This window comes from Wickerhamomyces anomalus (assembly GCF_001661255.1).
Source record: "Wickerhamomyces anomalus NRRL Y-366-8 unplaced genomic scaffold WICANscaffold_3, whole genome shotgun sequence".
Classification (NCBI taxonomy): Eukaryota; Fungi; Ascomycota; class Saccharomycetes; order Phaffomycetales; family Wickerhamomycetaceae; genus Hansenula; species Hansenula anomala.
The window spans coordinates 1,632,770-1,648,579 of NW_017567112.1; the positions used below are offsets into that span (position 1 = coordinate 1,632,770).

Below are 15,810 nucleotides of genomic sequence, written 5' to 3' on the forward strand. Positions count from 1 at the left end.
TGTAACCTGTACATTATTGTAATCCAACAAGGTTTAGCTTGAAGCTTAAATCCTCAGAATTCACAAATCTAACTGTAATTCTTTTACCTTTCCCATTCTTAACCTTTATAGAGATCCCATCAACACAAACTATTGATCTTTCTTCATCTTCTTCGCCTAGTTCTAAAATTATTTGTTTCTTTGGTTGAATTGGTTCATAAATAACACCTTTATGGTTCACGTGGCCAGCGCCTTTATATGGTTCCATTAATAATCCCATGAATTCATCTTTTGGAAGATCACCAAAATCCAAGATGTGTAATTCACTTTTGCTAATCTTACTATCTGGAGAAATGTGATATTTTTTTTCTAATCTTGGAACAGCCAAAATTGAAGAATAATTGTGAGTTGTTGAATGTGACATTTTTTCCTCCTTGCCATTTTCATCAACAATAATAATATCACAGTTATATTCCAATTTTTGTTGGAAGATCTTGTATGCAGCAATTTTAAATCTTTCAATCCCCAAGCCTTTCAACTCTGGAGATTCAGCGTGATAAACCATTTGTGCATGAGAACCCCAAGACAACACAATAGTGAAGAGTAATTTACCAATAGGTGGAGCATTTTCTAAATGAACAGCAAATGATTCACTTGGGAAATCAGCTTCATATAATGGTAATTCAGCTTTTTCATTGCTGAACATTTTTTGAACAGCATTAGCTTCAGATGTTATACCTGAAGAACTGACTAATGCATTACCTGTACCCAAAGGTATCAAGACTAAATTAATATTCGGTTTTGTTGAAACATTAGCATCTGTTGGTAAACCGTTTATAAATTCCACAACTGAGGTATCCCCAGATAATAGCACCACAGTGTGATCTTTTGAAAGATCTAATGATTTAGCAAAATTAGTAATTGATAAAGCAGAAGTTGTCTTCAACAACGTATGTTTAATATCAAGCTCATTCAAGATTGGTTCTAAAACCGAAGTATAAAACTCTCTTTTCTCTCTACCAACACCTGAATTGACAGAATCAATAACTGTCACGTCAACACCAGGTTTCAAATGGGTTGGTAAATTATCTTTTGAAATAACTAATTCATCCTTTTTGCCATCAGCACCAACGCTACTCAATAGTTCAAAATTGACATTCGCAGCTTCAGTTTCTTCATAGGCCAAAGAATATGATTTGGATTGGGTTCCTGATTTCAATTGGAATAGAAACTCTTGCTTTTTTGGTTCAGACATTGTTGATTTAACTCATAACTCTACAACAGGAGGAAAGTTGTGGAAAGGATTGTTTGTTTGTTGGTGGAATTGACTTTTGACTTTTGCTACAGTTGATCTTAGCTTTCGGCAGAATTTTGCTAGTTCCGATTGCCGAGAGATGTGTTTTTGAGCATTGATTAGCATAAAAGAAAAGTCACTGGAAAAAGGGTGAATTTCAAGAGAATTTGGAGGTTGAATTAGTTGATTTTATTGGACTGCCTGACTACAAGTTTCAGGCTTTAAAATGGTGCAAAATTTGTGTCAAATTGTTATCTTGGAAGTTTTTAATACTAATGCAAAAAGTAATATACAATGAATCATCTCACAATAATTCTCAGGCAACACTAAATCTTCTTCTCTTTCTCATTTGGCTTTTGGTTCTAGTAACTAAAGGTGAGCTGAGATTGACTGGGTTGGTTGCTGCTGCTGCTGCGATTGGTGATAATGACGAAGTCTCCTCAATGTTGTTGAAGTTAGCATCAACTAGATCAAACGATCTCTTTCTTGGTGTTGTAGGAGTCTCCAAATTCCCCGAATACCATGAGTTAACTTCATTGGAAACAGTATTAATGAAACCTTCAAAGCCTTGGGAACCAAGGGATAAGAAATTAGTTCCTTTATCATTGGTAGCTGACTCTAATTCTGATTTTAAATTGACAAGACAAATCTCAGCTTTCTCATTAGTGTTTTTCAATGGGAAGAGGTCGTTGAAAACTGGGAAAAAATGAACTAGAGTTGAAATACTTGACTCATTAGGCCAAACACTTGATTGATATAAAGCTGACAAGTCAAAACCTTGAAAAATTTTAATTTGATTAGAAATTTCACTCAATTTATGTAAAGTTGAAATTAACTGCAGCATTTTATCATTACTTGTAAACTTGCCATTTGATTCCATCAATTGTTTTTGGCAATTTCCCAATTCACTTGATGAGTTGGGTGATTCAAAGAGTGTGTTTTTTTCATAATAATGGTTATCCTTCTGAATTTTTTGAAGGCAAAGTGAGGCAGCATAACTTTTTATCAATTGATCAAGTGACAATTCTTGATAATATGGACTTGAAAATGTTTGAACTGCTTTCAAATAATTCTCAAGTGACCAAAATGAGGGATCAAGTTCATCTAACAATTGGAATGAAATCTCATTGATGTCAATGATAGGGCCTTGATAATGTTAGTAAAAGAAATGTCAAATATGTCATCTTTGAATCAACTCACCTCTAGTTTGGCCAAACTTAGAAGACACACCTGGCAAACTCCATTGTCCCCCATAGCTTATTTCATCTCCCCAAGGTTTGATCAAAATTGGTGATTTAAAAGGACTTGAATTTGATGGTGTTGCTGCCTGTGGAAAAGATGAAGCTTGAAGATGTTGCATTGTTGAAACTTGATGGATGAAATGTTGTTAAAAAAAAATCTGCTGTATTGTAGCTAACGTTCTGAGCAGCTAGTTAGAAATGTTTCTGAAACTAATTGAATATAGCCTTCTTTATGATATATAGCTGGATGAAATCTAATGGAAACGTAGCTGGGATCAAGGGGTTAGCTCAATAAAAAGTAATTATGGAAAATGTAGTACTATTTGTTCACACTAATACTAGAGCTGTCATTAATAAACCGTACCATCACTGAAGCTACACAAAAAGTACAATTAACATGTTGAATCTAAAAGGGTGAAACCACAAAAATGATCAATCTCTGACACAGTTGTGACACAATTTTGATAACAGCACGGGCTGTGTCACGTGTAAAGTTCTTTCGCGAATTTGATTTGAAAAAAATATTGGGCTTCAGTTTGACTTGATAATTATGATGATTTGATCAAATTTATACGGTTGAATAGAGCTTAAAGCTAATAGAGAAGATGGATTTTGATCATTCCATGTAAGCGCACTGATACTGAATATTTATGATACTGATCAACTAACAGTTTGAGTCCTATAGGGAGGTAAAAATACCCTTTCAAACACCACAACAGGCAACAATTGCTAAGAAAACACTGGATCCAGATCCAATCTTGAAACCAAGTGACATTAGCGTTCAATACTCCACAAAAGGGGAGATTTTCATAGCAAAATTCGAAGCTGTTAGTGATAGAGTGCTGCGAGTTGCTGTTAGTAGCGTATTAGAGTCATTAAAGACCGTTATAGAGACTATTGATGAATTCGAAGGGAAATTTGATGAGTATCTGTGATCTAGGGAAGTTTGTGTATACGGTAAATTTTGAAAGCATTTCTATTGTTTATCTGTTCTGAGATTTTTATGGAGGTGGTTGTAAGCTATCGTACGTTGTGTAGTCTTCTGAGGCCCAGTTTGATTTTTCCCGACAGCTTTCTACTGCGAACCGATCATAAAGGGGGAAATAATATACTACTTTAGCAAGGATAAAATGGGTGTAAAGGATGATATCTCGTTGTGGTTGAAAGCACTGATAGGTCGTTGTAGTATGATCACATAAATACACAAAGGCTTGAAAGATGTGTAATAATTTCGATGTCCAGAAAATCAGTGGCTCATCATCCCTCATAAGCAAAATTAACACGTTTCTAGCCCTCTAAAAGCACAAGAAAGCTGGAACTAGTTAGTAAGTATAATCTCTTTACATCCTTTTCATTGTACTTGTCTTGTAAACAATCTCTTTTATCTCTATCCCCATAGTAATTTCCTCTTTATTTGTTCCAGTTTAAACGCAAATTCGCGGGTCTGCTATGCTGTCTGCCAAAACGAGCAGTGCATCTAATGTCTCAAGAAAAAAAAAGGAAACTGGTACGAAATCATCAAACAAAACAAATCATCCACTCGAATTCAACATTAGCAATTCATCATCCCAAGCACACAAATCATCATTTCCAATTGCTAGCATCGCATTCCAGTACACACATAGCATACACAAATCAAGTCTTCTAGAAGCCGCTGTTTTTACTCTCACCATTCAAACAGAGGAAAAGGTCGTTTATCAGCTTTATTGCAGCCATATCTCCACCCAGCTCAACTGATTCAAAGACCACCTACACAAACAACAACCATCAAATCTAAATCATCCAGGATTTGTTCTTTTGTGCTACAATTACCTCTCCTGTTATTACAAGTGGAAAGCATCACTGGAACTTATCATTCATTTCGGGCTTTGTCATAAAGTTTCGGCTAGTCACCCTTTTTCATTGAGCTTCTCCCATCATTTACCCATAACCATCATCACACCTTCAACTGAGGAAAAAGAATGGAGGGATCATGTCTAATCATAATATAGGGAATCAATATATAAGTGATCAAGCAGATCATGATACAACTATGAGGAGTGATTATGACAATAATGGTTTCATCAATGGTATTGCTAGAACAACCACTGATTTAACAGACAGCAACAACAACAATAATAACAACATTGGTGAAAAGAAAGATGTACCCGCTGCTCCACCTACAAATCAACAAAAAAGACAGAATTCTAATTCTTTGGGAATGTCTGGTGCTATAAAGAGATCTGTTACTCAACCAAACTCGCCATCATTTCTAATACCTGGTAATGTTACTCCAAATCAACAACCTTTAGACTCAAGTCGTGCTACGGCTGGAACCCTGACGCCTGCATTAACTCAACATTACAATCAAACTGGCCAATTTCATCATCCAACACAGCATCAACACCCATTGCAACAGCAGCAGCAGCAGATGGCACCATTTAAAGCTACATTCAATATACCTTCACCATCCCCAAATGTTCCTGCAAAGAATAAGAAATTCAGTACAACATTTGTTAACAATACTTTCCAAAAATCACGCACCCCTGATTCACCACATTCACCAAGTTTATCTGCCAACAAGACTAAATTTGATACATCAAGCTATTTAAATGATGATAATACAGAAACTAATGATTTTACTGATGCAAACTCACTGGGAATGTCACAAACGACAGCGAAACCTGGTGCCTCTGCTTCAATTCAACAACCTTTCCCCAGTCAGCAAAACCAACAACATCATAATCATAGTCAGCAACAACACTCTAGACAAACAATCCTAACGAAAGAAGCTAACCCTGATTCACCAGGCTCTACAATCAGTGAAACATCAACTACTGCACCTTCACAACCAGCGCCAAATCCTTCATTAGGTGGTGCTGTTGGTCCAGTACCAACTCAAACTAGTAAATTATCAGAGGAAGAGCAGGCTCTTATACTCAAACTCCAGGATACTTACAAAACAATAATTAGATTGGAGACTGATTTACAAAGAAAATGTCAAAGTTTGAATTTACCACAAAGATTAGATATGACTGAACTTTGGGATATTTACAATACAAATATCACTTTATTAAATTCTTATTATGATTTCTTATTATATTCCCTAAGTTCTGGAAGATCTGGGAAACAAATTGTTCAAGTTTATAGAATCCCAAGAAGATTATGGGTTTATGGTATTGTTACATTTTTAGATGTTTTGAAAAATGTTGTTTCGATCTTCATTGAACATGATATTTGCTCAAGTTTCATTGGTTATTCATTCAATATTTTAAGTGGATTAACAGATTTAGAAATGGAAGGTTGGGTTAGTGAAAAGCTGGGAGATTTATCAAGAATGGCAATTGCATTATACCCTTCACGTTATATTGATTGGAAAATCAGCTCTGAATTTTGGTATACTACAGCTTTGAAAACTCAATATGGATTTGGAAAAATCTACTATCATATAGCCACAGTGCAGCAAGATAATCTAGATGCATTGGTTAATATTGGTAAGAGTGTTTTTTGTCGTGATACTTTTGTTCCAACTCCTCAATATATGAGAATGGTTATTGATAATATTAATCAAAGAAATTTTGTTGATTTACCAGTTGTGGATTTTATTAAAGTTCATAAAATCTTGTTATCATCTGAATTTAACAGTGATCTGGAATTGATTAAACTTGTTAGTTATTATTCCCAAAATATTGGTATTGATAATAATAAAGTTGATTTTTTTGTTAGAACTAAGGGAGTTGTCAATGAACATATTGAAAGTCCAGGCTATAATCAAGACAATGACTATGAAAATAAATTGAATTTTTGGTTCCAAAGAAGTTCATCATTCGCATTAGTTAATATTTGTCAGGTTGTTGGGTTTGGAAATTCTGCTAATCCATTTGCTAGACTTTTCGGTCTGGTTGAAGCTTTAAAGGAAAGAAAAGATCGTAAAGAAAAGAAAGATAAACGTAAAAAGAGTGTTTCAAATGGAGATCAGCAACAAGATCAAGCCAATGGAACTAGGTCGATTGATATTGATAGTGAAGATTCAATTTCATCCAAAGACTTATCAGTTGAAGAATGGTTCCAAGCTAGTGATTATATCAATAAAAATGCATTAGAGTTGGCAATGAGAATGTTTGCAAACTATTTGAACGGTCCAATCATCACATCCACCCCACATGTCATTACATATCTTTACTTTATCATTTCCATTGGTGAAGCATTAAGAGAAACCCCAACAGCTGCCTCATTTTTTGAATTTTTATTGCATGCGATACTACCTAGAAAACCATTAGTTGTTTATTTGAATGAGGTTTTAGATCATGTTAGAAAACACAAGCCTGAAATTATTGATAAATTGGAAGAATTAAGACCATCAATCATGAGTGAAGGGAATTTCATCAATTATTTCAACAAAAATGAGAATTTGACTGAGGTTTGGAAATGTTGGGGTACTCTATGGTATGATCAAATTCAAATCAAAGAAGATTTCGCTAATTTCAGAGATGCGGGTATTCAAAGAGATGATTTTTTGGATGTTCCAATTGGAGGTGTACGTTACAATAAAGAGTTGAATAACGACAGATATACCAGAATTTTATTATTAGCTTCATACATTGCAGATGAGTTCAATTTTGGTTTGAAAAGAGGTGTTGATGGTTTCCAATTTGCTGAATATGCATTTGAAAATACTATTTTACGGTCAGATGTTATAAAAGGTACTGTTCATAATTTCTTGAGAGATTCAAGAATCCAAGGGTTAAATTCACCAATTCCAGAAACTTTGCTTTATGAAAAATCGTCGTCTGCTAATATAACTTCAGATGTTATTAGCTGGTTAAGATCCAAGAGCTCAAGTGCCAGAACTTCGAATGATTCAAATCAAAGTGGTGGTATTTCATACGTTACAGATGCTGATAATGAAGCAGATTATGATGAAGAAGAGGATGATCGGGAACAGTTGTTGAGTAATCAAATTGGTGATGACAATAGAGTACTAGGTAACATTGGCATTGGAATGGATTCTTCATTAAGTTTCTTTGTTTTAGATACAAACATGTGGTTAAAACATTGTGGTAAAATCTTCAAATCTGTGAGAAGCCACATCTTTAGACTTGCAGTTCCTCTTGTTGTTTTCCAAGAATTGAGATCTTTGAGACGTTCACCAGATGGTAACATTGCAGATGCTGCCGTTAGAGCAGTTATTACAGTAAGACAATTAGCTTCAGAAGGTTGTGTATTAGCTTTGAAGTTGAATGGTACTGAAGCACCTTCATTGAATGACATTAAAGATTTTGAAAACAATTCAACTTGGATGAATAGTATTGATGATAGTATTATTGAGTCTTCAAGATTATTGGATATTAATGCAAATAATTTGAACCGTGCAAAAAATGCAGAAGCTGGAAATAACACAAACACAACCATCAGTTTTTCAATATTGGTCACTGAAGACAGAAACATGAGACTTAAAGCAAGAACTAAACTGGTACCAGCTTATCAAGCGAAATGGTTTTTCCAAATCCTGGAGAAAGTGTCAAATGGGAGATGTAATGATTGAAGAGGGAGAAGTAGTGAGTCATTTTACATATATATAAAAAAAGCATTTTTGAGCATTGTTGGTTTGATTAATTCTCTCTTTTTTGTTTTGCACTAGTTGATTGAATGATCATTTCCTCTTTCTCATGTTTGTAGTTTCCAATTTTTATATAATCTTAATGATTGAAAAACCTTATAACCTTCATTCAATGAAATTTGAGAGCCCTGTTGGATCGTTTGAACTTTTGATGATGCTAAAGGATGTTGTCTATAGTTAAGTAAAAGTGCAGTTTCTTTTGTATTATCTGAAATTTTTATGCAATCAACCAACAAGACTTGTCCATTAAATTTTTGAAAAGATATCACCTCATGAGTAGGTGTAATTTGAGTTTGTCTCTCCACAATCTGATGTTGAGTGACTCTATACCAATTGTTTAAGTGCACTATTGGTAATTGAGCTTGATATAGCAACGAATTTGGATCATGGGTCAAGTCCAATGAAGTGAAATTGCTTGATTCCGTCTTCATCATTGGAATCTCAACAAAAGGTTGGACTTGTGCTTGGTCCAAAATTGTTTGTAGTGGGACTTTCTCGATATTATTTGAAGTGGTTTTGGGTACGTGGGATTTTGGTGTAATATCTGATATTGGTATTTTTGGAGTGTTGTTCTTCTGGGTTGATTGATCATTGTGGATCTTGAAAGTTAATGGTGTTGATGCAAGTTCAGAAAGTAGTAACTTCTTTACAGGAGTGTCTGGCATATTTGGTATGACCTTGGATCTCTTGATGCTTTGCACATTTCTGTGTTTGTTGGGTGTATGGAAACTCTGAAGCGCTTCTTTGCTTATTGGTCTTTTGACTTTGCCATTTTCTGATCTTGTTTGTTTTGAACTCTTTATGTTCAATTCATTATCAGACTTTGGAACCAGCTTAGAAATAGGTGTAGACCTTTTTGCCGGTCTTTGTTGCCTTTCTCCATCGTTCATATCCCAGATCTTTAGTTGGAAGAAGTGCCACGCTCATAAATGTTTACAATTTATTGATACCTTTTAAAGAGTGAATTGAAAAGTAAACATCAACAATCTCTGGGGAAACCGTGCGTTCTGTGTTTTACGCTGAGCTCCTCCAATCCTTAGTGTAAATTTCAGAACGGAATACCAGAGCTTCTCTTGCATTGACAAGCGCAGTATTTTTTCAATTCATAATTCACAAACCAAAGGAATAGTTATACCTGATCCAAGCTCTCCACATTATTATAGAAATCCATTTCTACCTCCAATAGTTACAAAATATGGTTTCAAATTATTGAAAATGCTAGGTCCTTTAGGGATTAGATTGATTTCAAAATATCTAAGTATAAGGTTCAGTAGAGGTGTCAAACCAGGTCATGAAGAACAAGTTAAAGATTTATTACAATATACTATGAATCTTTTCTATCAAGATAACAATTCATTTGATGCTTTGAAAGTTTTACTTAATGCTCAATTATTAGCGCCTAGTCCAATTCTAGATAATTTGAATCAATTAAAGAACCCTGTTTATTTTATGTATGGTCAGCATGATTGGATGAATTCAAATGCTGGACTAGCTGCTACAAATGAATTACAAAGAGCTTATAGAAGTGCAAAGTTTGGTATAATTGAAAATGCTGGTCATAATGTGTTTCTAGACAATCCTGAGGATTTCGATAAAGAAGTTATAAACTACTTACGAGAGGAATAGAAGCTAAAGGCAAATGATCTATAGATAATAGTAAATAATATATATATATCTTATTAACAAAACACAAAAAAAATTAAAAATCAAAACCAAATGTAAACTAAAAAGGGATTCGAACCCTTGGTACTACTAAAAGTACGTAATAGCTCATTGTGTAGTGTTTTAGTAGTATGCTTGAACCGCATTGTATCACAAAATTCGCGATCAACGTCAAAAGTGTATAAAAAAAAAATGAAAACAACAAAATCATCAATAAACGAAAAATGAAAACACCAATAAAACCAGCATGAGTAAAACTTTCTTGATAACTCTAATCAGAAGGTTATCAAATCAAAAGAATTGAAAAAGACAAAAAACCAATGGATTAATCTATTAAACTTGCATAGTTGCAGCTCTTGAAAAACTGGTGTATTTTTCAAATGGATTCTTCTTTTCCAAATCATGTTCTGGATTATGAACAATTTGTTTCTTGAAAACTTTATAAACTTCACAACCAATCCAAAATGCAACAGTTAAAGCAAATGCAATACCCCATTCTTCAGCAATTGGACCATGCAAGAAAACTTTCTTATTAATGACTGGGATATAAACAACTGGGAATGCTGAAAGGAAACCACCAATAACTGACCAAAACAAAAATTGGTTCCCCCATAAATCTTTGAAAACTTGAGTATATGGTGTTTCAGTTTCTGGTTGCATAGCAAATAATGATCTTCTCATATCAATAACTTCCCAAGCTAAAATCAATGCACACCAAGTCATAGTTGCAAATGAAGCTGATCTTGATCTGAAAACATAATAACAACTGTCACTATATTTACTGTTACAATCAATACCCAATTCACCATCACCTTTATAATAGATACAAATGATAAAACAGCACAAACAACAAATAGCCATCCAAACACCATAGACGAATAAATCAACAAGCATTTCCCATGAAAAGACCGATTCTTTTGAAGGTTTTGGATCTTTTTGCATGATATCTGGTTGAGCTTTTTCAACACCCAAACCCATAGCTGGGAAACATGAAGTAACAACAATAATCCATAAGACTTCAACAGGAGATAATGGGAAAACTGATAATCCATTTTCATCTTTAAAGACTAAACCAATCATCAAATATAAAGCTTGTGCAACATTTTCAGCCAATAATTGTAAGACGAATTTTTGAATATTATCATTCATTCTTCTACCTTCTTCAATACCGTTAATAATAGAAGCAAAATTATCATCACTTAAAACAATATCACTTGCATCTTTAGCAACATCTGAACCTGCAATACCCATGGCAATACCAACATCAGCTTTTTTCAAACTTGGAGAATCATTAACACCATCACCAGTCATTGCACAAAACTTCTTACGACGATGTAGGGCATCAATCATACGAACTTTAGTCTTTGGAGAACAACGGGCAATAACTAATGGCAAAACAGGTAATTGATCAATTTGTGCATCAGTTAAATCATCAAATTGTTGAGCAGTCATAACCATACTGTCAACAACATCTTGAGCATAGTGATATAAATTATGAGGTAAGATACCAACTTCTTGTGCAATGGTTCTAGCAGTACCTGGATGATCACCAGTCAACATATGGACATTAATACCAGCCTTGTGACATTTTTTAACAGCACCTAAAGATTCTAATCTTGGAGGATCATAAATACCAACCAAACCCAAAAATGTTAAATCAGATTCAATAGTTTCACGAGTTTTAATATCATGATCTTTTGGAATAGTCTTTGTTGCAAATGCTAAAACTCTTAAACCATCACCAGATAATGTATTCATATTCTTTTCAATAACTTCATGATCTTCAGCAGTCAATTGTTGCAATTTACCATCAACATACCAATCTTTACAAGAAGTTAAAACTCTTTCAACAGCACCTTTAGTGAACACCAAGTTTTCCTTTTCATTACCAGATTCAGAATAGATAGCACTCATTTTCTTAATAGAAGAATCAAATGGGAATTCATTCAAATGAACATATTTTGGATCATCACCTTTAGTCAAAGAAGTTCTTGGAACGTTATTACGATGGGCAAACACTTGAATAGCAATTTCAGTTGGATCACCATGAGCTTTCCAATCACCATGTTCATCTTTGAAAACAGTTGCAATATTAGCTAAAGTGGAACATAATAACCATTTTTGGAAATATTCATTTTCAGAATCAACTTCAACATCATCATTTGATTTTTCCTCTTGAGAAGCTTCTAATGGAGATTTAGTATGATATTTCATTGTACCAACAGTTGGATCTAATGGATCATTAGTATCAATCATATTATAAGTACCACCTGATGGAACCCAAACAGCTTTAACAAGCATTTTACCTTGAGTTAAAGTACCAGTTTTATCTGAGCAAATATCATTGATTGAACCTAAAGCTTCTAAAGAATCCAATTTTCTAATAATGACATGTCTTTTAACCATAATTTTTGCACCCACAGACATTGTGATTGTTAAAACAACAACTAAAGAGGATGGAATCATAGAGACAGCAACACAAATAGCATAAATTGCAACTTCACTTGAAACCTTGAATTTTTGAGTAGCCATAACAATGATTGCAAACACAACAGCGACGAAAAACAACATGATAGCCAACTTGGACAATTTTCTACTCAATGGAGTACCAACAGTAGTACCTAAAAAGGAGCCGATACCATCTTTAATCAAAAGCAAAACATTTTTAAAGAATGAAGTATCATCGTCAGTGTTTAGTTTTTTCTTTTGACTTTTCAATGATTGAGCAATTTCACCAATTTCAGTATGTAAACCAGTCTTGACAGCAATACCAGTAGCACGACCTTTAGTAACAACAGATGATGAATAGGCCATATTTAAACGGTCACCAACACCAATGATATCTTCATAAACAGCTTCGTATTCTTTAGCAACTGGTAATGATTCACCAGTCAATAGCGCTTCATCAGTTTCAAAGTTTAAACAATCAACAATTCTCAAATCAGCTGGAATAGTATCACCAACTTTGACGGAAACAATATCACCAGGAACAACGTATTTAGTTGGAACAGTTTTCAATTCACCATTTCTCAACACTCTAGCAGTTGGAGAAGATAAAGATTTTAAAGAATTCATAGTCTTGGAAGCTTTAAAATCTTGTAGCGAGCCAATACCAACATTAATACCAACGACAAATGCAATGACACCACCAGAGATCCAATCTTTAATACCTAAAGTAATAGCCATTGAAATGATCAAGACTAAAATCATGGCATTACATGATTGATGTATAATGATTTTTGGTAAACTGATCTTTTGATCATCTCCTAAAGTATTTTCACCATGTTCTTTCAATAGCGCCTCAGCGGTCTGTTCAGTTAAACCTTCATTTATAGAAGTTCTGAAGTATTTCTCAGTTGTTTGAATTGTTTGCCTATAAGCATCGAGATCTTGAATGTTGTCATCAGAACTTGAAGTGTTCTTTGTACCAATAGTAGCAGAGTGATTTAGCTTTCTTTCATCGAAACTAGACATTATCTAATCTTTGATATTTCTAGTTCTTAAGCAATTAAAAGTAATAATATAACAAGTGGATGGATGTTTATTATTACAGGCTGTATAACTAGAAAGTTTGTATATAAAAGGTTTCCACAAGAAAGGATGGATATCATTGATCAAAAAAGGGAAACATGTTTGCTTATATAGTTTTCCGCAACTGATTTGCCAAAAGTCTTGTCGTGATGATGATAGAGTTTTCAGATTGATACCTGTAGTGAAACTTCTCCATAATACTCTCAGACGGGATGGTGAAGTTGACATGGCTACGACTTTGTGGGCCCTACCGCATGATGCACTGCGCCAAAAAGAAATTTTGCTGGGTTGTTTTCTGGAAGCCTCCCTTCAAGGAACAATAGCCTACAGGCGGTTTGACACCTTTCACAGTGGAAAGACATCAAAGCACACGTTATATACACAAGACAAGAACCCGGTGTACAAGAGTCTTAATAGCTTAAACAGAACCATAATATTCAGCATTGCTATCTCTCTGGAGAGCCCACCATCATCAGAAATTGGATTGGATGATACCAAGAATTACTCTAGCGGGAAGTAAAATTTGGTCCGCACACTGTATGGGAAATACAAGAAAAGTCACGGGGCTGATACTCACACGACACCCAGTCGTGGCCCTTGCAAGACACTAAATATGAAATTGAACTTTATCAACAACTTCAACATGCTAGCAATGAGCATACCCACGTTGTAGAAGGGGCATTAAGTAGTCTATGCCATGGCTTTTATGTGTATTTCATCTGTATATACTTTTCCAAATATTATCTTGTCATTTGGTTGCAAATTGCAACCATCCTGATCCTTCACCACGTTTTCTATTCCAATAGATAACTCTTCTTGGCCTTTGTAAAAAAGTTTGCTACGTGCTTAACTCTAGTTTTGATACTGCATATCATTGGCAATTGTACTATAGATCTCTATGTTGAACCGAAAGATATAGTCCTTTAAAGAAAGAACAAGAAGTGAACTTGATCATGGTTTGGGAAGAGTGTCTCCTCATAGGACGGTAATCTTCTCATAGATTAACTTCAAAGATGCATATGTTCATTCGGCGAATGGGGCTTTCAAGAGATTTGTGTCAAAAAGTTTCATTAAGGCCTAGTTTTCCCCCGGCAGATGAGCAGATGGCAGATGGCAGATGGGAATTTTTGGGACAAAACCGCGAAATGTCCCATCTGCTAGCCCAATTTTTCATCTGCCAGAGTTCAGCAGATGAAAAATGTTTTTCAGCAGATGGCACTGAATTTTGGCTGGGAGTTTGAAAATCGAGAAAAAAAAGGTAGCGAAGCGTATCAAACAGAAGGCCTCTACACAACAATAACGTCAACACCACTTCACCATGGGCTCATATAATCCTTCAAGCTAATGTTAAGGCTAAAGTGGAAGCTGCTGCTTCCATTGGAAAGAGAAATAGAAAGAAATTAAGGGAATTGGTGAACTGAGACGTCAGTTTGTCAGAGACTCCAGGGAAGCTTTGATATATCACTGAACCAAAATGTAGCCTACAAGAGGCTACAAATCGCATTGAGAAGATTTGAACCCTTTCTATAGTAAGTATTTGATAGGTATTATAATCAATTCACTTTTAAATCAGTTTTATATGATGAAATAGTGGGAAAAGAACCTTTATTAACCAACGTTGTTGACCAAAATCTGCTGTCGATTAGTTAAAGCTTACTAGCTCAAAACAAAACGGATCTTCAAATCAGGAAAAGGCTGATACACTTCTTCAGTGTCTTCTTTGACTTTCCACTCCTGCTTTAGGATGTAGACTGGCTTTCTATCATGTTGAATAATCATTTCAAAATGTTTGATGTTACTGGAAATTTGAACAGGATTAATTCGAGAATAAGTAGCTATAACAAACGAATAAATGACTAGAAACGGCATTAACCTCCACAGAAGAGACTATAATTGAAAACATAACATCAAACACAATTATATAGGTTGTTTTGTTGAAGTATAGAAGTCCTTTGAACAATTCATCATGAAGGTTCTTTCAAATCAGAATATCGATATATGATCTAGCGGGTTTCATTTGGCACTGAGCCACTTTTTTTAGCTACAGTCTAGTCAAGAAATGAGTACTGTCTCTGTAGAATAGAGCAGGATATTTAATATGGTTGGATATGGCTTGTAATGTTGTTAAAACCTCATCAAATTCGACACATCGCACTTCATCTGCCAGTTTCTCTTCCCCTTTGCTGGCAGATGGCAGATAGAGTCGCGAATTGACAGAATATCCTCTACTGTGTGTATATAAGGTAATTCCGATGTTCTCTTAATATACATATAATGTTACAATTAGTGGATTCTTGATTCTTCTTATAGTTGATGTGAAATGTTGAGTATTGATGAATTGTGCATAATTGGTTATTCTGGTTATGTAATACCTGACATTCCCCCCCTCATTTCTGAGTATTTATTGAATGTAATAATATTAATATGATGAACTTGATTTGGAACTATATTGTGTTGTCTTTGTTAACCGTGTTCATTGGTTGTGATTGATATGAAGATGAGTG

General features: G+C 34.6%; 7 protein-coding genes across 7 annotated transcripts; 3 read left to right on the plus strand and 4 right to left on the minus strand.

Moving 5' to 3' along the window:
* Nucleotides 1-13: 13 nt before the first annotated feature.
* On the minus strand, nucleotides 14-1,234 carry WICANDRAFT_78875 (uncharacterized protein; the record flags this gene model as incomplete). Its single annotated transcript, XM_019184802.1, has 1 exon — nucleotides 14-1,234. One exon carries the CDS (start codon nucleotides 1,232-1,234, stop codon nucleotides 14-16), a length of 1,221 nt encoding a protein of 406 aa, XP_019039473.1.
* A 355-nt stretch (nucleotides 1,235-1,589) lies between these two features.
* Nucleotides 1,590-2,633, minus strand: WICANDRAFT_78876 (uncharacterized protein; the record flags this gene model as incomplete). Its single annotated transcript, XM_019184803.1, has 2 exons — nucleotides 1,590-2,419; nucleotides 2,474-2,633. 2 exons carry the CDS (start codon nucleotides 2,631-2,633, stop codon nucleotides 1,590-1,592), a joined length of 990 nt encoding a protein of 329 aa, XP_019039474.1.
* A 570-nt stretch (nucleotides 2,634-3,203) lies between these two features.
* Nucleotides 3,204-3,449, plus strand: PCC1 (chromatin DNA-binding EKC/KEOPS complex subunit PCC1; the record flags this gene model as incomplete). The annotated part of the gene is made up of 1 exon (XM_019181831.1): nucleotides 3,204-3,449. A coding segment is annotated over one exon (246 nt), but the record flags the coding sequence as incomplete, so codon positions are not given.
* Nucleotides 3,450-5,236: 1,787 nt separating this feature from the next.
* Nucleotides 5,237-8,038, plus strand: WICANDRAFT_54071 (uncharacterized protein; the record flags this gene model as incomplete). The annotated part of the gene is made up of 1 exon (XM_019182731.1): nucleotides 5,237-8,038. The coding sequence occupies exon 1, from the start codon at nucleotides 5,525-5,527 to the stop codon at nucleotides 8,036-8,038; it is 2,514 nt and encodes an 837-aa protein (XP_019039476.1). The 5' UTR covers nucleotides 5,237-5,524.
* Nucleotides 7,998-9,003, minus strand: WICANDRAFT_105241 (uncharacterized protein; the record flags this gene model as incomplete). Its single annotated transcript, XM_019180441.1, has 1 exon — nucleotides 7,998-9,003. The coding sequence occupies one exon, from the start codon at nucleotides 9,001-9,003 to the stop codon at nucleotides 8,161-8,163; it is 843 nt and encodes a 280-aa protein (XP_019039477.1). The 3' UTR covers nucleotides 7,998-8,160.
* A 258-nt stretch (nucleotides 9,004-9,261) lies between these two features.
* WICANDRAFT_92562 (uncharacterized protein) lies at nucleotides 9,262-10,028 on the plus strand. The gene has a single exon (XM_019186368.1). The coding sequence runs from the start codon at nucleotides 9,329-9,331 to the stop codon at nucleotides 9,737-9,739; it is 411 nt and encodes a 136-aa protein (XP_019039478.1). The 5' UTR covers nucleotides 9,262-9,328; the 3' UTR covers nucleotides 9,740-10,028.
* Nucleotides 10,029-10,108: 80 nt separating this feature from the next.
* WICANDRAFT_62836 (uncharacterized protein) lies at nucleotides 10,109-13,249 on the minus strand (the record flags this gene model as incomplete). Its single annotated transcript, XM_019183447.1, has 1 exon — nucleotides 10,109-13,249. One exon carries the CDS (start codon nucleotides 13,247-13,249, stop codon nucleotides 10,109-10,111), a length of 3,141 nt encoding a protein of 1,046 aa, XP_019039479.1.
* Nucleotides 13,250-15,810: the final 2,561 nt, after the last annotated feature.

Excerpts from the sequence above, each read along its gene's own strand:
- WICANDRAFT_92562 (XM_019186368.1), top strand. The coding sequence starts at position 9,329 with ATGCTAGGTCCTTTAGGGATTAGATTGATTTCAAAATATCTAAGTATA.